The 23727-nt window shown below is 52.1% G+C and overlaps 1 protein-coding gene across 3 annotated transcripts in view; it reads right to left on the reverse strand.

Moving 5' to 3' along the window:
* Positions 1–23727, reverse strand: part of SYT6 (synaptotagmin 6) — a 57637-nt gene that overhangs the window by 24371 nt on the left and 9539 nt on the right. For all 3 annotated transcript variants that reach the window (XM_057749157.1, XM_057749175.1, XM_057749167.1), the window contains exons 2-3: positions 21601–21949; positions 19613–20168 (exon numbers count right to left, since the gene is read on the reverse strand). In XM_057749157.1, the coding sequence (XP_057605140.1) occupies positions 19613–20168; positions 21601–21949 (905 nt within the window). The remainder of the gene's footprint in view (positions 1–19612; positions 20169–21600; positions 21950–23727) is intronic.

Raw genomic sequence — 23727 nt, forward strand, 5'->3', positions numbered from 1 at the left:
AAGATTTACATGCAACAAGCATACAATCATTCTCCTGCCACACTGGGGCAGGTGGTGGCCCCACACCCACTGGGTGTGCTATCCAAAGCCCATCTGATGGGCTGAGGGGCCAGGTGTACTCTGCGGACATCTGAGTCGGCAAGAGGAGGAGGGGCAGCTGCCCTGGGCATGTCCCTGGGTAGAGGGTAGGAAGGAGGACATCTTCTAGCCCGGGTTTCAGAGGCCACAGCTGCGGACTTCAAGGCCCATGGGAAGCTGTGCTGGCTTGCAGGCTGCCTCTTTCTTTCCTCCCAGCCCTGGGCTTCCCCACCCAGCATCTTCAATAAGTGAGGTTAGGGAAGGGCACCTGTGGATCTTCTTGGGCTCCAGGCACCAGCTCAAGTGTCCCTAGCAACAGGATAAACTTAGGGGTGATATTAAACTTAGAGCCAGGAGGCCTAGGTTCAAATCCCACCTCTGCTGATAGCCGGCCAAGCGATCTAGGGCACATCACTGGGCCTCCCTGAGCTGCGCTTTCCTCAGCTGTACAATGAAAGCATTGTACCAGACGGCCTCACCCTCTCATCTGTGAAATGGGCTTAACCGTGAAGATGAACAAATGTGTGCACTTAAGCCCCTTGCATGGTGTCTAATGCAGAGCAGTCTCCTCATACATTTCCTCAAGCTCTCAGGCCCCTTCCTGCTTTGTCCTGCGGTGGCGCTGCATCTGGCTGGGGTTGGCCTCCGTGGTCTCCAAGCTGCATTCTGACCATCCACCTCTGGAAGGGGAAGCTGCTGGTGGGAGGGGAGGGAGAGAGGAGGGAGCATGGCTCCAGGACCCCTAAAGATGCCCGAGGAAGTACAAAGCTCTGTGCTGGGAGGTGGTTCTGAGCCAGGCCCCCGGCCTCCCTTCCCCCTTTGCTCACCCAGGAGCACGATGATGAAACACCAAATTAGCTCCATCATCGTAACTCCTCCAAAAATTATAGGCCGTGTGCTCTGCCGGAGCCAGTTAATGTCTCCCACTGGTGAGCAGGTGACACTAATGGTTATTTCCTCTCTTCTAGGCACCAAGTGCAGAGTGGCAGAAACAAAGAGTCAGGCGCAGGCTGCGAGGCAGCCCCAGGGGTGGGGAGGAGAGGGATGGTGGAGTCAGGGCTCCCGCCTGTCCCTGTACCAGAGCCACAGCTAGTGGTGCCTGAGCTCCACAGAAGACGCTCTTTCAAATCCTTCCCCCCCTCTCCCAGAGGGTCTGCCTCTTGGCATTGAACGAGCCTGGACAGCCCCCAGGCTCAGGAAGAGGCCAGCCTGGCATCAAGGTTAAGGCCATACCCCGTGGCCACACCCCTGGCCCAGCCCGGCCTCAGCCCTTCACCCCGGGCATCCCCAGGGCTCCTGCTATTCCTGATGTGGCTGGTGCGGCTGACGAGGGGGCCTGCTGCTCCGGGACCCCTCCCGCCACCTCTCAGGCCCACCTCTCAGGCTCCTTATCCAAGTCGCAGCCAGTTTTCCCTGCCTCTCACACAGAGCCATCCTCTTTCGCCTCCCCCCCCAAACCCCCATCTGCCTCCCGTCTCACACCAGACGGCACCACATCCTGTCTGTGTCAGCGAGGCCCCTCTTCCTCAAGGAGGCAGGCCTTTCTCAGGCTGACCCGGCCCCTGCCCGCCAGGAGATGGGAAATCACAGATTCTGAGACCTGCACTCACTGTCATCCTCACGGCCCGCGGCTCCGCAGAGCACCCGCCACTCTGTGCTAGCCCACCCCCTTAGAGCCTAGGCTGGGAGCTGGGTCTCTCTGCAGGATTCCTAGCGAACCACCCGCTGCATCTCCTGCAATAGCAGTTTGAGAGTAATAACCAGTATAAGCGCTCAAGGGTCCTTGGATATTACAAAGAACCCCGCTCGTTTTACAGATCAGAAAACGGAGGCGTTGAAAGACTGGGCGCCCAGTTGATGCTAGATGGAGTTTTATTTAACTCCTAGACCACCTTGGAATCCCCTTCGTTCACTTTGCAGTTTCACTCCACATGTATAAATTGAGCGCCTACTAGATGAAGGCCAGGGTTAAGGGCTACAGGGGACATGCAAATAAACAAGACCAAGGGGCAGCCGTGGAAAGTCGACAGCCCTGGATTCCAGAGACTGCCAGCCTCTACCACGGTGAGGATGATTACAAGGAAGAGCCTTCAAGATACCACGCGTGGCTCACATTCATCGAGCCCTCGCTGTGTGCCGGGCACTTGGCTAAGAGCTCTGTGTTTATAGATCTGGGGTTATTTCTTACCCACATTTTACAGATGAGGAAGCGAGCACTGAGATGTTCACAAAGTTATTCACCAGCCTACTTTACTAAAGAGGAGGGAGAGGTGGCTCAAACCCACGCAGCCAGGCCCCATGGACCACTCTTTCAACCACCGTGCCAAACCAGCTTGGTTTTCTGAAAGGTTGTCCTCGGGAATCATACCCACTACACTCACTACCCAGTGTTTTGGTTTCTTCTAATGCTTCTGGAGCCCTGGTTAAGCAGTGTGTGACAGTGCTTCACGTCTGTTATCTCAGTTACCCGTTTCTATAAATCTTTTAAAAAGAACCTCATTTACGTGTCACAGCAAATTCATGAACTAGGTCTTATAATTACCCCACCCCCTTTGAAGAGACTGAAGCTTAGAGGTGTTCATAAGGTTTTGGGATTCGAAGACCACGCTCTGAACGGGCCCCGTGATGTTGTTCACTATTCCCTCCTGTCCTAGGAGCAGGACTAGCTTTGTTTTCCTCAAGCAACTGGTTTATATTTATGTCACGGACACAGAACTCTGTGACTAGGCTTCCTTTCTCATGTAGCCACTAGAATGCTTCCAGGCAAGTGTGGGTCTGCTCCAGGCAGCGTTCAGATATTGGGGTGCATATGCCGCGTGGTGGCCTCTCTGGACTCCATTTGACTTTCATTATCCTTTTGCCACATTTGTATGATGACTTAAGTTTATTTTTAATCATAGTATAGGTCTTGTGAGCTAGCTAAATCCGTTCTAGATCTACACAAAGTGACACACACAGATAAATCAAAGTTTTTAGTAGTTGCTGTGCAACCTTCAGACAATTCACTCTATCTTGTCTCAGCTTAATTTTCTCTATCAGCAGAATTAGGACAATGTCCCTACAAAGACTTGCTGAGGACTGAATGAGACACTGTGTGCCAAAGGGTTCTGTAAATTCAATAGTGGTATGTGAGGGCAAGGTGGACTTGTTAGTAATACTGTTATTAATAACAAGATGGGATCCTGGCCCCTGGGGCACCTGCCCCAGGAGAGGTCTGGGCCCAGGGATTGGTGAGGAGGGCCTGGCTGGCTGCAGCCCAGTCCCGTGTGTTAGGGAGACACCCAGAGCTGCTGATGGGTTTCTCAGAGCGGCCCAATGCTGCCGTGGTGGGGTTAGAGCTGTGCCAGACCACACTGCCCGTACTTGGAGGCTGTCCCTGCGGCTCTGCCCACTGAGAAGCTTGCTGGCTGAAGAGGGAGAGGTGATATCCCCAGGGCCACCCTCGGGACCCAGAAGAAGGTCAACTGTTCACTGTGAGGTTGTAGGCTTTCCCAGAGGGTCTTCCAGGATGTTCCGACCTCATCAGCTGGGAAGAGGAGACCACTCACCACGTCTCAGGGAACCCAGGGATTCACTGAGAAGGATGAGCAGCGGCCATGGTCCATGGTGAGAAGGCAGGCCTCGGGAAGAGAGGGCAGATTCCTGAGCCTGTCTTCACTACCCCACCTCTGAGCCTCGGCCCTGCTTGCCTAACAGTCTCCTCCTCCTGTTCTCTACACCACATCCTTCCCTTCATGCTAGCATTCTCCCAGAATTGCCTAATTCCAGAAACTTCCAGGCCTAACAGACAATGCATCAGTCCTTTCTCGGTCTCCAGAGTGCTCCTGCCCCTCACCGCATTCGTGCCATTTTTCTAAGTAATAGCAAGATTTTGGATTTCATCAAAATGTTAATGGTGGTTATCTCAGGATAATGGGTTTATGAATTGTATTTCTATTTTTTGTGGTTTTCCGTATTTTCCAGAATATCTAAAACGAGAATACAATGTTTTGCCTTGAGGCAAGGAAGGGTAAAATATATTACAGTCAAACAGCTTTTAAAGAAAATGATCTCCCTTTTGGTTCTCTGTTCTATTGCTTTAAAACTGACTCCAGGGAATCGCTTCAGTTTGCCTCACCTATAAAATTGAAATGCTGATTTCTTACTGTGTTGAGAGGGTTAAATGAGATAAGGTACTTGGAACATGCTTTATAAATATGTTAGGTATCATTATTGTTAGACTCGGGATCAACAAACTGTGGCAAGAACCTCTGGAGACCCTTTCTCATTGATGGTTCATTTCAACCTTGTGAAATACAGGTTATTTCCCACATGCTACTAAATGAGGAAACAGAGAGGTGATGTGATTTGTCTAAGGCTGCACAGCAGAGGCAGGATTCACGCTCTGGTCTCCTGACTCCCAGTCCTGCTGACCTGCAGGTTCTTGGGGGCTGGCCCCGTGTTTGCCAAATGCCTGGCAGAGGCCTCTTGGATCCGGGCTGACAGACCAGAGCTGGCCGTGTGGCCTTGAACAGTCCTGCTCCCTTATCAGTGCCTTGGCTTCCCCAGGAGTGCAGAGATAATCCTTATCCTCCTTTCTCAACGTGTGGGGACAGCCTGCAGAGGAAGCAGTTGTGGGCCTGTGGTGGTCACCCATGCGGGTGTGTCACAGGCTGCGTGTCTTCAGGGCACAAGGTCTTCCTGAAATGCTTCTGTTCCTAATGCAGTTTGTTAGGACAACCAAAAGGCATCCCTCTCTGGAGAACTGGAGTCCCCTGGGAGGGGAGGTGACAAAGAGCCCGCCAAGCAAGACTGAACGGGAAGAAGCCCCTTGCTGCGTCCCCGGGGTCTGAGGGGAGCCGCGTGCATGCGTGCGTGTGCGTACACGCACATGCGTACAGGGCTGCCCGAGGTCCGGCCCAGGGAGGCCCAGGCTGGCTCCAGCTGGCCAGACCCAAGGTGGTCAGGGGACTCTGCGGAGTCCTTCCTGCCTCTCGCATGCAAGAGAAACAGTTGCTCAGCCAGAGTTTCTCTGGTAAACAGTGCCCAAATTGGGTTGGGGGAATATTTTTCCTTAGGGAACACTCACTCCTGAAAGAGCGCTGGGTGTCTGCCCAGGCTTGGATAGGATTTACTAATATCAAAAAAAAAAAAAAAAAAATAGCCCTGTCAGCAGGAATTGGAATTACAAAGGCACTTGCTGCCTGCCTTTTTTCCCTGGCCTCTTTTTCTCCCCAGGCCTACCAAGATGGCCCAGAAGCAAGCAGAAAGTTTAGTCCCTTGTCTTCCCCCTTAAAAGCCACCTCAGAGTGCTCACCCCCACCTTCAAGATGCCTCTGCAGGGTCTGCCTCCGGGACAGCACACCTGCTCCAGAATTCTCCCTAACGACACTGCCCTTCCCCACTGCCCTCCAGGCACTCAAAACGCAGCAGCTCTGCGCGCCTGCTTCCTGCGTGTTCACTTGCCAGCCAGCTCTGTCTGATGTGCTGGTCTTGGGGAGCTGGTGGGCAGGGCCCCTCGGAGTGTCACTCTGGCAGGGCCCCTGGGGAGTGACTCAGCTGAGACGGTCTCTGACAACGTGGGGGAGGCATGTTCAAGCAGGTGCCTCCAGTCACAAAGCCAGCCTGTCCCCAACTTCTCAAGAAGGGACATTCATGACACACCACCAGAGCTGTTTTTCTCTCTCTGGAAGCTGGACTGTTCTGAGCACACGGTCCAGTGTGTCGCCACAGGGATATGAGTCAACTAAAGGCTCTGGGAGCAAGTGGACTCAGCCCCATGGGTAGGAGCCCTTCGCCAGTGCTGTTCTAGGGCTGGCCTGGGGGAACCCTGCCCCCGCTCCCTCCCCACAAGGGCTCTGGAGAGAGCGCGCCTGGGGCCGAGGTGCTGAGGCAGCACCTCCCTTCTCCCCCACCCCGAGCTGCCCCATCTTCCCTTTTGGGTTTTCTCTTCGGTTCTAGCTGCCCCATCATCTTCTGCACTGTCTTTAAAGCTCCAACCCAAGTGTAGACCCAAACCTGGTCTGCTCCTGGTTCCTACCACATCTCTGAAATAGCCCAGCAATGTGAAAAAGAATATCTCCAAATGCAAAGGGTGAACAAAAGAAATAATCACAGAAAACACAGTGGCACACAGATAGGGTGCCTTCGAAGGCTCTCACACTGGGCTCCAGGCCCAAAGGGCTGGGGCAACTTCACAGCCCCCTCCCTGGCAGCTCTCTGCCTATTTCTGGGGAGTAGCACCCTCTCTTTTCTGGACATTCATCTGTGGTCTCCTAACAGCCTGTATCCTTCCTGGTTGAAACCTCACCCAATTTTAGGCCTCATTTTGGTGGGCAGGGCTGTTTCATTCTCAGCCCACTGGCAGAACTGGGAGGGCTGAGATGGAAAGTGGGTCCCCCTTTCTATCTCAGGTAGCAATTTCACCTGTCCCCCTAAAAAGGGGGCTTTCCTGCTTATACATGGACAGCCCTACATGCCCCTTTATGCCAATGGCCATAACAGTTCTTAGGTAACAAGAGAAAACAAATGCTATTTAAAACCACAATTTCTTTCTATGGAGAGTGGAGCCAGCAAAGGCAATATACGAGCCTCAGGGTCCCACTGCTCTTGGGGAAGATGGCCCATCACTCAGTTGAATACCTTCTTGGGTTCTGGATGTTTGAAGATGGGGCTGGAACTGAGCCTGGGCTTGGGGGCTGGCAAGAACTAAATTTCCCAGGGCAGTTTAAAGAGAGGCATAGTTTGTCTGCTTGTGATTGAGGCAGGGAACCTGGGGAGGGTGGAGAGGAGCCAACAGGCTCACGGGAGTGGTCATTCTATGGGCGGCAGGGCAGGAAGAATCTCTGGGAGCAGCTGCCCCCCACAGCTTCCCCTGCCACTTGAGGCTGTTCACTGGGCAGAGGGGCACAGACACCCGATTCCCATGAGAACAAACCTCCGACTGGACCACTGCTACTCACTATGTGTTGCTTGGGGTGGGATGGAACTGGGCTTGTATCCTGTGACTGGGTCAATGAAAGAAGAAGAGGCTAAGAGGGGGACCCCTTAGAAGAGGCAGAAAATTAGAACCAGAGGGGACCAGGAGAACATCTGCTGTCCCCTGTCCTAGGAAGAGGCAGGCCCTCGGGGAGATCCCGCCCGAGCCAGCTCTTGAGGCAGCAGAGGAGAGAGTTAGGAGCACGTACAGTGGAGCCAGCGCACCCAGTTTGACTCCTGGCTCTGCCTCCCACTGGCTTTGCGACCTTGAGCAGGTAATGGTACCCATCCTGCAAGGTGGTGGTGAGGATTAAATGGAAGCACGTAGAGCCTGGCACGTGGAGGTGGAGAGGCCCCAGCTGATGCCCCGCTTACCCCCGCAACTGGAATTCTGTGCGCGGACTGTGATCTGAGTCTTGTTCTCTCATGTGTTCCCATCTCACCTCAACTCCCTCCCTCCGCACGTACACTCGGATTTCTGATTACAATAGAAAATAGCTCCTGGACAAACCAGTCTCATTGCCGAGGATGTGGGTGCCCTCCCTGAACTCCAAGCTATGCGACGTCCAGACCATCAGTGGGAAGGCAGGGGGTCTTCTGAAGCAATTGCTGGCGCTTCTCAGGCCATCAAGACCAGGGGCAACACCAGCCTGCACTGCCAGAGAGGGGCGAGGGTTTAAACATCTTACCCCAGCCCCTCCCATCCCAGGGGCTGTCTCCCCACTCTAATTCCCAAGGCCAAGTGGATTCCATGGAAGACCCTCCATCCCGAGTTTTGCTGCGGCCCTAGAGAGACCCTCGTGGTCTCAGAGACTTTGTCCAGAAAGGAAGGCATTAAACATTCATGGAGAATGAGTAGGTGTCAGTTCAGACCCGAGAGGAAAACGTGGCTGCAGGGAACAACTGATGAGGATGAATGAGAGCCAGATGGACATAGGGTGGCGGGGGATGGGGGGGGGTGCCTGCTGCCGAGGCCACATTTTTCTACATTGTTGCTGACATGGAAACATCATAAAAGTATGCTAACACTTGAATAAGGTTGACCCAGACTCTAAAGCTAGCTTTGTCTCCTCCCTCCTCCTAGGAATAAATATGTAGGTGCAGTAGGAGGCTTGGAGGTCGGGGGTTAGCTGGCTTAGGGTCCAAGGCACAGCTTCTCTTTCCTCCTTGGTTTCCTTGCTGACATTTCTTGTTGATTTGCCTATTTCTACTCCCAGTAGAGACTGGAAGTCTCTTGCGTGGAAGAGACTAACTGGCAGAGAGAGCGTCATCTTTGCTCTGTGCCCTTTGACATTTCATGCCTTGGACTCCAAGTCTTGACCCTCTTCCCTACAGGATAGAGAGGCTCACAGGCACAGAATGAAGATAGGGAGTGGCCAGAGGAAAGGGAAGGGAGGAGGGAGGGAGTAAAATAACCAGGGCGAGAGAATTCCCTATAAAAGCCTAGAGACAAGGAAGACAGTAGGAAGAGCACAGGGCTGGGTCTCATGAGACCGAGATTGGGGTCCAGATTTGCACAGACTCACTGAGCCACCCCCGACAAGTTGTGTGATTTCTCTGGTCTTAAGTTGCTCATCTGTGGCAGGAGAACGTTGGGCCAGATCACCTCTGAGGCTCTTTCTAGCTCTGAACTTCCCCAAGTCCACGAGAAAATGGAGTCATAACACCAGGATCCGCAGAAATTAGAAACCCCTCAGGGACTGCCCCAATTCTTCCAAGTCAGTTGCCATTCTGGCCATAGTTACACCAGGTGACCCCAGTCTCTGGATTGCTGGTGATCTAGGGGACCCACTGCAATCCCTTCCTCCCAAATGAATCCTGCAGTTTGAATGTCCTTGACAGTGTCCAGAGGGGATGTTTGGCTGTTGCTTCCCTGGTGACCAAATAATCTCCCTCCAGGAGAAAAATGTCGCTGTGGGTTAGCAGGTGGTAGAAGCTACAAGACAAGAGCATTCTCTGCACAGCAAGGTGGGGGAAGCACATAAAATGCACCAGTGCCGGAGGAACGGATTTTTGTTGATGCATGATCTTGTTGCCTAATGATTTCCCATTCATTCTCTTGTAAGGGAAAGATTCGATATTTATACCATGGAGACACACAGCAAGCTAATGAAGGGCACATGGGGCGGGGCGGGGCAGGGGCAGGGGGCACAGCCAGCTCAGAGCTATGCAAGCTGCCAGCAGAGGAGGGAGGCCAGGGCTGTGGTCCGGTTGCCAGTGGGAGCTGGGTTCTGCAGGCAGCTGGCCAGAGTGGGCAGTGGGGCCGTCTGGTTGCTAGGAATTTATCAAGGGTGAGAAGGGAACTGTCTTCACTGTTCTGAGCCTCTGGCAGTCTCTTAAGGCCATTTCTTCTGAAGCTGCAGGGAAAGACCTATTGTGAAAGGCTGAGTTTAGAAACAACTTAAAAGAGAACACCCAAGGTCAGTGGAGCAGTTCCTGAGCAACTCTGCTTACAGCCAGGTCAAAGCCCTGTCTGGACCAATTAGCTTTGTTTTCCAGCCCCACATGGGAAACTTTTAACCCCATGTACCCAAGAAAGGCTACTGGTCCCAGCTGGCCCAGTGAGAGGGTGTGGAAGGTTGGTGCACATCCATCACTTGTGATGAAAGGACAACTCACAGGCCTAGAGCTCTCACCTGTGGTGCGGGGACCCTGTCATCATTCTGGGATTTGGTCCCCTCTCTCTCCCGCACAGACACGCTGCCTGTGGGATGGAGCTCAGACCCCATACCCCGCGTCTCCCTGTTTCTGGGTTCTTGATGGATTTTCAACAATCCTTGGCTAGAGGAGCCTTGGCCTTTCGAGCAGTTCCCAGAAAAGTCAAGGTCACATTGGCTGCAGAACCTAGGACCTGGCAGGGTGAGTCACATTCTCAGGACCTGAGCTTTGAGCGTGGAGGGACCCGTGGTGCACCCCCTTCCAACTTCTTCCGCTCATTATAGGACACGAGCTTGGAGGGTGGGGCTGCAGGTCTTACTCTGGAGCAAAAACAGCTGCTCCTGGCTTCGACACTGCCATCATCACATGGCATCCTTGCGGGAGGCAACCAACCAGGCCCTTCTCCTCCCCTCTTCAGGGAGGAGAGCAGAGGAGAGATCCCAGCCAGCTGCCCTCCACATTGGCAGAGGCTGAAGGAATAAACTGGGTGGGGGCATGGACTGGACGGTTTCGCCCCTCCCCCCAGGCCTGAGGGTGGGGGTGCAGGAGGAGAGCTGGGCATTCCAGAGAATAATGAGGATAATGAGGCCAGGCCCCAGGGAGTGTGGGGGTAAAGGGATATCAGCAGAGACAAGCAGCTCCAGCTGAGCAGCCAGTAAACAAGCGAGGCCCACAGCCCTGGAGCCCCCCAGGGCTTCTGACTCAGGCAGCGCGGTCAGGCTGCGGGGAGGGCAGAGCCAGGGCTCGCTGGGGCCAGGCCACTCCCAGAGCAGGCAGCGCTGGCCGGCTTCATGCATTACTCAGAGCAGCTCCGGCTGGAGGGCTTAGGGAGCAGTCTTCATCAGTTTGGGCGGGCAGCCCAGGCCCAGCCTTGCTTCTTTCACCCCTCCAGGGGCTTCCACGTGACCCTGGTCTGCCCTGCAGGCCTCTTTTAGAAGGTTCTCTCTCTCCACTTCTATCCTGGTTTGGTCCTGCCTGCAAGAGTCCAGACACTCGGGAATTCAAGGCAGAATTCTAGGGATACCTAGCTTTGCTGCAAACTCCTGATGCAACATGCTATCTTGGCCTGATTTGCTCTGAGTGAACCGGGGTTGCTCACGCACTCCCCCCATCCACACCCCACCTTTTCCCCAAGTGTGGCCCATACATGGAACTAGCCTGCTGGCACACTGCAAACCAGCCTTCCTAGTCCTTGAAATCTCACTTCCCTAAATGATATATAAATGATAAACAAGAGTGCCCCTAAACTGATACAACCCATGTCCCACTCTTCCGCAAATGACCTCATCTCCAATGGGGCTCCACCAATCAGCTCTTGGTAAGACTGGTGCTGGACAAAATGGTTACATCTCAGTCTGCATCTTACTTGATCCATCTCAGCACCTGATACAGTTGATCCTTCCCTTTCTCATCCTGGACACACTGTCTTTGTTTCCCAGGACACTGCACATTCCTGGTTTTCCTCCTATTTCACTGGCTGCTGGTTATCAGTCTCCTTTGCTGACTTTTCCTCATGGTCCCCACGTCTAAACATTAGAGTGTCCCAAAGCTCAGTCTTGGGTCTTTCTTCATCTCTTCTCTAAATTTGGGACTCAACTAGTCTCATGGCTTTTAACACTATCTAAATGCTGACATCCCCTAAATTCAGTTGGCTAGTCAAGGCTTCTCTTCTGGACTCTACACTCTCTTTTTCTCTTCCTTCCTTCCTCTCTCTCTCTCGCTTGCTTGCTTGCTTTCTTTCTTTCTTTCTTTCTTTCTTTCTTTCTTTCTTTCTTTCTTTCTTTCTTCTTTCTCTCTTTCTTTCTCTCTTTCTTTCTCTCTTTCTTTCTTTCTTTCTTTCCTTCTGCCATGCAGCATGTGGGATCTTAGTTCCCTGACCAGGGATCAAACCCATGCCCTCTGCAGTGAAAGCACAGATTCTTCACCACTGGACCACCAGGGAAGTCCCTGGACTCCACACTCTTTTCTATCCAACATCTCCAGTTGGATGTCCCAATGGCCTCTCAACATCAACATGTTCAAATCTGAGTTCTTGATCTTCCTCCCCATATGGGTTCTTCCTCCAGAATTCCCGAACTCAATCAATGGCAATTCCCTCCTGAGCGGCTCAGGCTGACAACCTTGATTCTTCTCTTTCTCTGCACCCTAGACCCTGCACCCAATCTGTCAGCAAATACTGCTAGTTCTACTTTCAAAATACATCCAGAATCAAGCACTTCTTACATCTCTACCCCCATCCTTGTCCAAGCCACCACTGTCTTTCTTAGATGGTCTCCTCTTGCAGATGTCTCCCCTGACTACCCTGTTTTACTCTGCAATCCTCTCCTCCAGCCACCCTCCCAACCCCAACACCCCCCACCGCACTTCCTGGCTTTACTTTCTCCAGGCCACGTACCACCCTCAGACATACCATTCATCTCACTCATTTGTCTCCCCCGACACCAGAGTGTAAGCTCCATGAGAGCAGGGGCTTCATTTACCGCTGCATCCCCAGGTCTAAGACTGTGCTCTGTACCCCACAGATGCTGGAACAGATCACTGCTGGACGCACAGTTCCCGAACGGTCGCTCCTTTGCCTTCCTCAGTTCTCTTGTCTCTCCGATCTCCCTCTGCTTGGTACCCTTTGCTGGCCCCTGGCCTCCTTCTTCTTGACTGTGGGTGTTCCCCAAACTCAGTTCTTGTTCTTGAATTCTCCTTCCGCCATCTGCATCCCCCATTCTACTCCCTCACTCTCCCAGCTTCAATATCACCTCTATCTTCCCCTTTCATGCAATTTAATTGTGTTCTTTTGATTACATTTTTACTTCCTCTAAAACCTCCACTCAGCTGTAAGCTCCTTGAAAGCAAGACTATGTTTGTCCCTTCAATACCCAGTGTTCTTGGACCCAAAAAGGTTCTTTGAGAGATCACTGAAGACATGTTGAGTGGATGAAGGTTCATTATGCTTCCTTCTTGCTCCTGGCCCCCTCCTGGCCAGGATAGAACTAGGAGCCTCAGATCCAAGGTGGGCACTTTGAAGCCATTGCATCAACCTGCCGGTCAATGAACATCTGGGAGGCTTCATCCCAGGGTGATTGAATGAGTCACAGTGAATCAATTTTGTGGATTCTTTGGCTCTACTGGAAAAGGCCTTTTATAAGCTACCCTTGGATTGCATTGGACTTGAGTATATGGATATAAGAAAAGGATGCAACGAACACTTTTCTGGCAAGGAAGGCAATTTCATAAAGGAGGCCAGCCTTCCATTAACATGCTGGGACCTCCCCAAAAAAAATAATAATAATAAAAAAAAAAAAAAAATTTGGGGCAAAAAAAAAAAAAAAAAAAACATGCTGGGACCTGCATGTCCCCCAGGACAATGAAGTCACTTTCTTGCCTCCCCATTAGACTGTGAGGCTTTAAGGAATGGACGGAGTTGAAGCTATTGTATCCCCTGTGCTAGCCTGGTGCCTGGCACATGATAATTTACACCACAAGTAGTTGGTGCACAAAGAAAAGAAACCTGTTGTATGGGAGAGAAGTTCTTTCTAGATCCTTCCCCCAATCCAAACAAAATAGAGAAACACACTCCCCTCCCTCTGACCCTCCTTCTCTCAACACTCTCTGCCTTGACTGCCCTCAAAGCCTGGCCTAAAACGTTCCTTTTCTAGAAGCTTTCCCCAGCCAGTCTCATTTGACTCTGATTTCTTTTCTCCATCTCTCCTCAACACTTCTGCACATGGCTTGCAGTGCACAGTTTGCAGGATTCAGTTGTGGGCATCCCGAACTGGTCTGTCCCCCAGTGTGGGCCTGTGTGCAAGGGGGTCAGGGGGCTTGGGGGTCACTGGGCATGCTCCACACTTCCCAGTAGCTTAGGCATTAAGAGGTGGGGCTCTTTCTTTGCCATCCTTTCCACTGACCAGCCCAGCTTCTGTATCCAACGCATGTGCAGTGATCGAACTGACAGCACACAACTGACACTCAATACATGTTTGTTGAATGGAAGAGGAATGAATGTCAAACTCAGTGCCCACAGGAAGAACACTGGGGAGATGGTAACGGAATCCAAGGGTCGGCACAAAAGCTGCCCCTGAAACGAGAGGAACGAACCAGGCCACAAAGAGAAAACCAAACCAGTCCCTCTTCTGGATCCCCCAACAAGCTGCACAATTTCAGGGTCTGGCTTCTGTCCAAAGAACAATGTAATCACACTCACTCCTCTCCAGCCGTGCAAGGACGTGGGCTCTGCTGAAGACCTGGACTTGTGTCTTGGCTCTCTACCACTTTCTGTCTGGTGACACTGGGTATCGCTTGACCTGGAAGCTTTGTTTCTTGACTTACATGTAGGGCACAATAATAAGGCTTATGGTAAGGATGAAATGGGATAAAGTTGGTCATGCTCTTGGCTCCTGGTAGGAGCTCAAGTAATAACCTGCACATTAATAACCAGTAAATGGGATGGAGCTGAAGAGGAATTCAACAAAATGTTTATATATCCTTATGAGGCACAACATAAATATGTAAATAATTCCAAAAAACACACTAAGTATTGTATATCATTGTAATGTATTGTAACATGTTGTATTGTATTATATTGTATGGCATTATTTTTCAAATTAGTCATGCAAAATAAATTCCAATTTTTTGCTATTAAACAAAACAAAACAAAACAAAACAAAACAAAACAACTAGTAAATGGGGCACCTGAAAGAGTGGGTGAGCTCAGGGAGGGTGCTGAGCCCAGTTGCAGGGCTGTGCCTCATGGGAAAAGGAGGAAGACAGCTTGTTGGTGGGGCCTTACTTGTGGTAGGAACTCCCTGGAGGACATTTCCCAAGGGCTTGCAGGGAGGAGGGTATGTCTGGAAATTCTGCCCAGTGGCCTATCAACCTGGGGTTTAGGCCTCTACTAGGGAGACTGCATTCCCAGGGACTGGGTGTCTCTACTCTGAAGGCAAGAGAGCCAACCACTTCTCTACAGGGAACCTCACAACTTTGAAACTGGTTTCTGAGGAAATCACAGCCCAGAGAACGCAAGTCACTTTTCCAAGGTCACACAGAGAGCACATGATCGGACAAGAAATAAAAGAGAGAAATAAATAAAATAGGAATAATAACAACCAACACCCTATCGGAATAGGTGGTCTGGACAAAAGTGGAGGATCAGGCCCAGGAGCAGTGCAAATAGTGAGCCACAGGCTGAGTTAGAAGGAAAGGCACTGTCAGAACGGAGCTCAGCAGGCTGCTCTGTGACAGTGTTGCCCTAGTCATCTTGTGCATCTTATTTAGCTTACTACGTAGAATACCACTGCGGGCTGTGTACCAATATTATCCCCATTCTACTGATGTAGAAACTGCGTCATGGTTCAGATAATGTCTCCAAGGTCTCAAAGCTAGAAAGTGCAGAAGCTAGAATGCAACACAGATTTGTCTGGTACCAAAGCCTGAGCTCTTCGTACACAGCTCTTGCTCATTCCCAGCCTAGAAAAGAGACTGTTCTACTGCACAAGGCCTCCCTTCCTCCCTGCAGACTCTGAGTCCAGGCATCCTGGAATTATACAGAGCACTCCATCACCCCCAACACACACACATACATGCACACACACATACATACACACCTACACACACACGTACACGCACACACACACTCACCGTGACCTGGCAGGATCTGGTAAGGCAGGAAGACAGCTCAGTCCGTTAACGCCACCAAGCGCAACACATATTTACGGCCCCAATTACAGTCTCCATGAAGGAGCAGGAACGGCGACAGGAATACTAGTGTGCACTGGGGTCTGAGGCCTCTGTAGCAGTAACTACAAGATTACAGAGATGTTAGGAAACCCTGGTGACGGCGGCTCTATTATAATGATATATCTACAGCTTTATATAGAAATAATGAGACTGGGGGCTGGAAAGGGGGAAGGGAAGAGCGGAATGATTTCAGCCAATCGAAGCTCTGGGTGGGGAGAACATGGCAAACCACTGGGAATGCCCAGGGGACCACCAGGGGACCATAGTCAAGCCAGGCAAGAGCGGGGAGCCTCAGGGGCAGCCTTGCCCGGGCCTGGGCTTCTCCATCCTGGGGAACAGCAGAAACCTCCGACTGCCCTAGCACATCTGGTTTGCCTGCTCCTCCCCCTCCAGTAGGGAGTACGTTAGCTTCATTACAGCCTAGGCTTCCATCCAGAACAACCTGGGGACGCTGAGACGAGTGTCGCTTGGGGCTTAAGATATGCAATTGAGAAAGAGCTAGGCTCCACCGATGCACGCCTCCCCTTCACAAGCCTTGAAGCTCCACGTTCAGTGGTTGTAAGAAAACAACACAAATGCTCCAGGCTTTGCTACTTCAGACCACCTTGAGCTCTGGGGCAGGGGCCAAAACAAGGAACGTGCCTGGTTCCACCTGCCAGGGCTGCACCTGATTCTCCCATACAAGTGCAAGGAAAAACAAGGGGACAGCATCCGTGGACTCATGGGACCTCAGAGTGGCCTCCTGAGCCCACTTCTCACAGGGCCTCACCTTCTACCCAGATGGTGGGTCACTGACCCTTCACTTCAGTCCAGACTACCTGATCTGGCTGGTTAATCTCTTTGCTACTCCAGACATAAACCACCTCCCCGAACCATTTCTCTGAAGGAATGCACAGACTAGGTCTCTCCCCACCATGCCTGGCTCTACTCATTTCCAAAATACTACTTGACTTTCTCTTCCAGAAAGCCTTCCCAGGTTAACTGCGCCCAACTCGCATTGTTTCTTTAATAATCCTTTCCTTGTGCACGATACATAGTTTTATTTGAATTAACCAAGCCATCAGTCATTCAACAAGAACGTGCTGCGTTCTTATGTTTGCATAAAATGACACACTCAGCCCTGAGGGAAAATAAAAGAGAAAATCGAATGCGGAACAGAAGCTGTTCCTAAGCCACTGGGAGGACTTTGCAAGAAAGACTATGACTCGGTGTATAACTGAGGGACCCAGAGAATAAATCCAGAGGAGTGATTGCTGTGAGAGCGGAAGGACTTCGGGGAAGCTTTGGAAGGTGGGTTGGTTTCGGCCATGCAGAGAAGTGGGGGAAACGTCTGCCTGCCAGAGGGAACCTTGAGAGCAAAGGCAAGAGGCAGAAATGCCGGTAGTGTTCAGGGAGCAGCCTGCAGGCCAGAGGAGCTGGGGGCCAAAATGCAGCTCTAGGAACGGAATCTGGCAGGAGTCTGGGAGCCGCCTGCGCTCATCGCACGGGCCCCCACCGCACTGCCTGCAGGATTTCATACACACTGAGTGCTCAATCATTCCCCACCGCTGGGACTTGGGCCTCTCTGGCCTCAAAATAACTCCAATTTTAGAGTCAGCACAGGTAAAACCACCAGCCTTTGATTTCCTGTTCCCTTCGTTTGCCGAATTCCTCTCCCCGCAGCATAAAAAGCCCGCCCCTGAGAGCCAGGCTGCTGCAGAGGCTGTGGATGGGAGGGCCCCAGGGGTCTCACCAGGCAGAACATTCGGCGCAGACAGACCGCGAGCAAGACGGGGTGTGAGAGCGAGTCACCCGAGCTTCAGCTTCAGAAGCTCCTGGGCCCAGACTCCTCCTGCTCTTGAGTAGAATGCTTCCCCTTCCTTTCTGCCTATCAAGTTATGTATACTGGTCCCTCCCCACCCAGCATAATTCTCCTTCACTCCAGCAAACCTTCCCTGGCTGTCCTACCTCTCAGATCTTACAGCCTCGCACAGTATTCGCTACTTTGCATCACTAGCGAATACATGAACATTTCTTGTCTCTATAATTAAAGTTCTGTGGATCAAAGAGGCTGTCTTCTGTCCCCACCCGCCTTGCTCCCCAGGGCCTGGCACAGTCCTGCTTAGCAGGGGATGGAGGAGGGCAGTGATGGTATTGACTGAGGAGGATGATGGTGACCATGATGTGTCTGGCTCCTTTTGGATGATCTGCCTTTTCCTGAAGCTGGGCGGGGGAAGGGATGTGGGACGAGTGCAGGGACAGCCACGGAATTCCAGGATGTGGGAAGTTAGCATTCAGGTGAGGGGCATCCTTTGGGCACAGACCGCCTGCTCTAAGACTAGAGCTTCCAGCATGCCCGGAGCTAAAGTTACAAGAAAGGGAGATCTCTGGAGAGAAGCAGACTCCTCGGAGGGCTGGGTTGAGCCCTGCTTCCCACAGCCCCCGGCCATCACCCCTCCCTCTCTCTGAGCCCTTGGGCCTCAGCCTCAGTATGGGGAGGACTGAGCCGCTTCTCTCTACCTGTATAGTCACAATAATGAAGCTGCTGCCTCACGAGACCACAAGGGAAGAGCTGCACCAGATGTAAACTTCAGAGTGATTTACAGAGCAGAGCTGCTGGGCTTCGGGCTGGCGCACAGCTGCTGTTCCAGCCCGCCCCGTCTGCCCGCCCCGTCTGCCAGCCCCGCTGCTTGTGCTGTTCTTGGGGATGCCATTTCGGGAAAGCAAAAGTAGGGGAGGTGCTGGGACACTGGACTGGACGGGTCAAAGTCAGCACCGGCTATGAGGATGGGCTGTCCCGGAGCCCTTCCCCAGAGCAGAAACGGAGCCCACCAAGCTCTCTCTCTTTGCACAATTCGATTCTTACCCTTTTCCCACCAGAGTGGGGCTGGTTTTCTCCGCTTCTCTCCTTCCAAATTCAGCACATAGATATTGAGTATTCATTGTTCAAAGGGAAGGTCTGCACCCAGAGAAAGAGTGCAAGAAATATCCCAGGAGACACTCAACCATTTAGCGTTCAAGACATCAGACACAAGGCCATTGGTGTTTGGTGGCAACACCCCTGCAGGGCTCTCAGTTGCCTTGACAGAGAGGCATGCCACCTACATCTGTGGGATGCAATCACACAGCTTCTTCAACAGCCACCCAGGGAACTGGAGAACACTGTCTACACTGGACCAAAGGGCTCTGGAGATGCCCTCTTAATTCTCTGTGCCAAACCTGTCCTCCCTCTTAAAACCCAACCTGAGCCCCAGCTCCTTGAAACCTTCCTGGTTAATTCCAGTTGATCACAAACAGGGAAGCATCCCCTTCCCCCATGGGTGGATTAGCAGGTCTCCCTTTAAGCACCGCCCCCCCCCACGCCCGAGACTGGCTCGGGCAGACAAAGCCTAAGAGCAAGGGCTCTGCTGCGTGGTAATCACTATACTTCCAGTCCCCCTTCTGCACACGTGGTAGGATTGCTTTTCCCTGCCCCCTTGATATTAGGAGTTGCATGTGTCTTGCTCTGGCTAATGAAATATGAGTGAAAGTGACATGTGTCACTTCTGCATGGAAGCTTTAGGAAAAAGCACATGATTTGTCACATCCGCTTCCTCCCGAGGTGGTAACTGAGGGAGCACAGACCAAAATGGAGCCTCTGTTGGCTTGGATCCCTGGGTGACAAGGTAGAATGGAACCCAGACCAAGCTGCAAAGCGTGTGTAACATGAACGAGAGCTAAACCTTGGCTGCTTCAAGCTCCCAAATCCTAGGGTTGTTTGTGGCTGCAGCGTAACCTGGTTTACACCAATTAATAGAGCCTGTTGTGGGTTGCTTGTGCCAGGCTGCCGATGCCCTGGGCACATGCTGCTGTCTGAGTCAGGCTATGGGCCTGGCCCAGCCTGACCCATGATTAAAGACATACATTATTTTATCGGTGGTAGACCTGAGGCCTAGCAGGTAGAGAGAACCACTTCAGAATGTGCGATCAGAAGCAATAGATATAAATCTGCTTCCCTTCCCACCCACATGGGCGCTCTACTCCACTCCCATTAAACCTGGGGCCCAGTGCAAGGACTTCCCCAGGGTGGGCTGGGCTGTTAGTCAAAGTCGCCTTCGTATCCTGAAGCGCAGAGGCCCATTTGTCTCTAGGAGTGGGGGGGATCGGGGACACATCCCAGTCAAATCCAGAACTGCAAACCCTCTAGAAGCCCAGGGAGCAGGGCGGTACTCACACTGGTGGCGTACTGGATGTCCTTCCAGATGGAGGTTTCCCGGGACAGGTCGGAGGCCTCGAAGAGGTTGTCCAGGATGACCTCCCCGATCATGTCATGGCGGGAGAAGCGGTCAAAGTCAAAGACACTGAGATGCAGCTTGCGGTCGGCCAGCTCCTCGTAAGGTACGGGGAAGTGGAAGTTCTCATCGAAGGTGGGGTTCAGGGTCTTGCGGTGCACCCGTGTCTGCAGCTTGCATTTGCGATCAGGCAGGAGGTAGATCTTGACGTAAGGGTCAGAGCTGCCACAAAAGTCCTTGGCGGGGAGGTCAAAGGCCTTCAGGATGCGCACGATCAGGGTCTCATTCTCGTAGTCGTAGCGCAGGCTGAAGTTGATCTTCCCGCAGCTCTTGGCCTCGGTTTTGGCATCGTCCCCATCCACTGACTTCTGCTTGTACAGCTCGGGCTTGATGCGGCCAATGCTGGTGGGCTGCTCTGCCGCCGGGGGCAGCTCGTTGCCATAGTCCACGCTGGAGACGTGCATCTGCCGTGGCAGGTGGCGCTTGAAGGACGTGTGCCTGGTGGAGGGCAGGAGGGGGTGAGAGAGTGAGGTCAGGGAAGGCGGAGGGGGATGCAGGCAGCCATGGCCCAGGGCCCTGGCTCATCCTACCCCTTGTGAGGCCCCCTTTTCCTCCTGACAGTTGACTCCCTTTCCCTCTGCACACACTTTGTGTGCCTGACTTATTATATGAAAAGTAGTTGGAATGGGGCCTGGTGCATAACAAGCATCAGTAAATGTTAGCCATTGTGGTCATTACCATTTTTCCTGCTTTTATGCTACATGCTTTCTAGGTTTCTTTCCTAGTAGACGTGCCTCTGGTTCCCCCATTAAACCATAAGCTTCCTTACTGAGAAGGACCATCCTTGCATTCCTTCATCACCACCACTACCATCGCCACCATGACAGTGAACATTTAGAGTGCTCTGGAGTCAGACTACATAGGTTAATTGGGGCTCTGCCACTTTCTAGCTGTATTACCTGGGACAAGTAACTTAACCTCTCTGTGCTATAAAATAATAAAAGTAGCAATTACATAGGACTGCTGTGGGGGTGAAATGAATAAATACACATAGAGTGCTTAGAACAGGGCCAGGTATATAATAAGCTCTTATTATCACAGGGACTCTTTCATTGGCTCCTCACAGATGCCCTGATGAGAGTCATTACCCCTATTTTACAGTTGGGAAAAGTGAGGCTCAGGAAAGGTGAGCAACTTGCCTGAGGTCAAACAATAAACTCTGTAAATGTGACCCAGCACCATCATCGTTCCTGACTTTCAATGTGAAGATCAGGTCTGCTTCCCTTTGGCTGGTCCCCTGGGGACATAGACCCAGGAATCCACAAGAGCTCCAAGTTTTTAATAAATGCAGTGCTTTATATCTGCACGTACCGCATCTTTTAAAAGTGTTTCTGAATTTAGAGTAGGTTTTTGTCATTACATGTGGTTGTTTTTTGTTGTCATTTTGTTTTTTCAGTTAGAAAAGTCCATGTAGACCATTGTTGTCATGCAGGGAACACTGTCAAAAGCTATCCTCATCCTCAAAATGTTAGGAATCTCTTGGTTTCTCTCCCATGCGCTGCAGACTCTACCTAGGAGGCTGTATTGACAAAGACACATCATGAACTTTTATGCCTCTGCACCTTTGCATATTCTCTTGCCTTGGCCTGAAGTCTTTCCTTCCCTGAGAACAAGCCAACACCTCCCACCCACACAGTCCCAGGGCTTACCACCTGCACAGCACCCCACTTCAAAGGGTCCCCTCTCCAGAAGCCACCCCCGGTGCCCACTTCCGAGCTGATCACCCACCGTGGAGCACATCCTCTGACATATTCCCCCACCAGAAGACGCACATGATTATTTCTGGTCTCTGATCCTGACAGGCTGGAACCTCATTAACGTATTGGACCTGGGAATGGGGAGGTAGGCAAGGGAGGGCTCCACCCCTCACCTGGTGGATGACGCTGGCTCTGTGGTCTGTCGCTGCAGCCGCGTGTGACGCATGATGTGCTCTCTGACCGACATCTGCACCTGGGCGGGGATATCTGGGGACGTGTGGCTGATCTTCACGGCCGCCTCTAGGAAGCCCAGAGTGCTGGGGTCCTTCAGCTTGTCCGCCATGTTGCCTTTGGAGCTGGGGCTCTGGAGGGCCTCCGGAGAGGGGTTAGCAGAGGAGGGGCTGGAGGCCTCCTTGTTCCTCCAGGGCGTCCAGCACAGCTTCCAAAAGAGAAAGAGAAAAACTGCCACCAGGGCCACGCCACACACAATAACTACCACTGCGAGGAGGCTGACAGAGGTGCCTGCCCTCAGCCAGGCAGGGAGGGACAGAGACAGACAGAGGTGGGGAGAAGCAGGGAAGGGTGTTCAAAGAGGGGCCACACAGAAGGGACAGAGACGGAAGAAGAGAAAAGAGCGGTCATGAGAAGGCTGCCCAGGCAGAGGAGGGGTGGTTGTAGGGCTGACATTCCATATGCACCTCGTGAAAGATCTGCAGCCTCGGGTTCACCTCAGTCTGATTTCTCCAGCCTCGCCCCTCCCCCACCGCCAGCTTGGGGAGCACCTGGGCTGCCTCCCCCACTCCCTGTTGGCATGTGCACGGGGAAGGGAAAGTCATTTAAATAGCAGCCTAAGCAAATGTGCAAATTTGTGAAGCGTCACATTTGGATGCCGTTTGAATTTCTATTAGAGCTGTTACGATGGCCAGACCTATAGCAGAGTCGGTTTTGTAGACAGCTCTCTCCCTCCACAGGCTGAGAGGCCTTGGGGACCCCAGGCTGGGCTACCTCATTCTCTTCCCTTACCCTGCGCCTGCTGAGCCCACAGCAGGAGCTAATGTGTAGTTAGTAGGTTGATTTGAAGTGAGTGAGATAGGGCATAATCTCCTTGAGGGCAGGGATTAGGTCTAAGGCTACTTCTGTACTCCCAGAACTCTGCACATAGTAGGTTCAATAAATACTTGTCTTAAGCTGGAATCTAGGGACTTCCTAGGTGGCTCAGTGGTTAAGAATCCGCCCGCCAATGCAGGGGACATGGGTTTGATCCCTGCTCCAGGAAGATCCCACATGCCACGGAGCAGCTAAGCCTGTGAGCCACAACTACTGAGCTCGTGTGCCGCAACTACTGAAACCCACATGCCTAGAGCCCATGCTTCGCAACAAGAGAAGCCACTGCAATGAGGAGCCCACACACCACAATGAAGAGTAGCCCCTGCTTGCTGCAACTAGAGAAAGCCCGTGTGCAGCAACAAAGACCCAACACAACCAATAAATAAATAAATAAATAAATAAATAAATAAATAAATAAATTTATATTAAAAGAAAAAAACCCAACTCCCTCAAGGCCATGGAAGAGACTTGTGGCGGGGTTGGGGAGGTGGGTGGCTGGAATCATGGGATCAGAGATGGGAAGGAGTCTTACTCTGCAATGGAAAACCTTTGGTAACTTAAAAAAAAAAAAAAGTTGGAATCTGATCCACACAATTTACTTCAAAGTTAAATACAAATGATTCCGATAGCTGTCTTCCCCCCCATTCCTGCGGCTACGTGAGAGCTTTGCTATAAAACTGGTATTTTTGAATGCCGTGATTGTTTGGGAGGCAGGCACTCACTGTCCCACGCCCAGCCCACCTCTGCCCCCAGTGGGATGCCCATTACCCCAGGAGAGCTGTGAAGGATGCCTCCCTCTGGGAGAAATTATTAAGCAGGCCTCCCACCCCGCCTTCAGGAATGAACGTTTGCGCCCAAGGCCTCTTCTTACTATGAGACGTCAGAAGGCCTTGAACCCCTGGGTTTGCACAAAGGTCACTTGTAGACAAGCCAGCAGAGGAGGCGTGTTTGGCTTGCATGATGATTGAAAAAGTGAGCGGTTCCATCGTCCCTATCGTCATCCTCACACCAGATTTCTGGCTTCCCTGGAAATGGCCTGAGGTCTTGGTAACTGGACCTGTGCTCCTGCGTTTTGGGAGCGGGCAATGCCCTTGGGAATGCCGCTGCTCAGCTGCTGTTCTCCGGGTTACCTGCCTGGCCCCCGCAGCCCTGTGAGTCTGTGGCCTCTGGATTAGCCTGTCCCCATGCCTTAA

Source organism: Hippopotamus amphibius, chromosome 1, assembly GCF_030028045.1.
Source record: "Hippopotamus amphibius kiboko isolate mHipAmp2 chromosome 1, mHipAmp2.hap2, whole genome shotgun sequence".
Taxonomy (NCBI): domain Eukaryota; kingdom Metazoa; phylum Chordata; class Mammalia; order Artiodactyla; family Hippopotamidae; genus Hippopotamus; species Hippopotamus amphibius.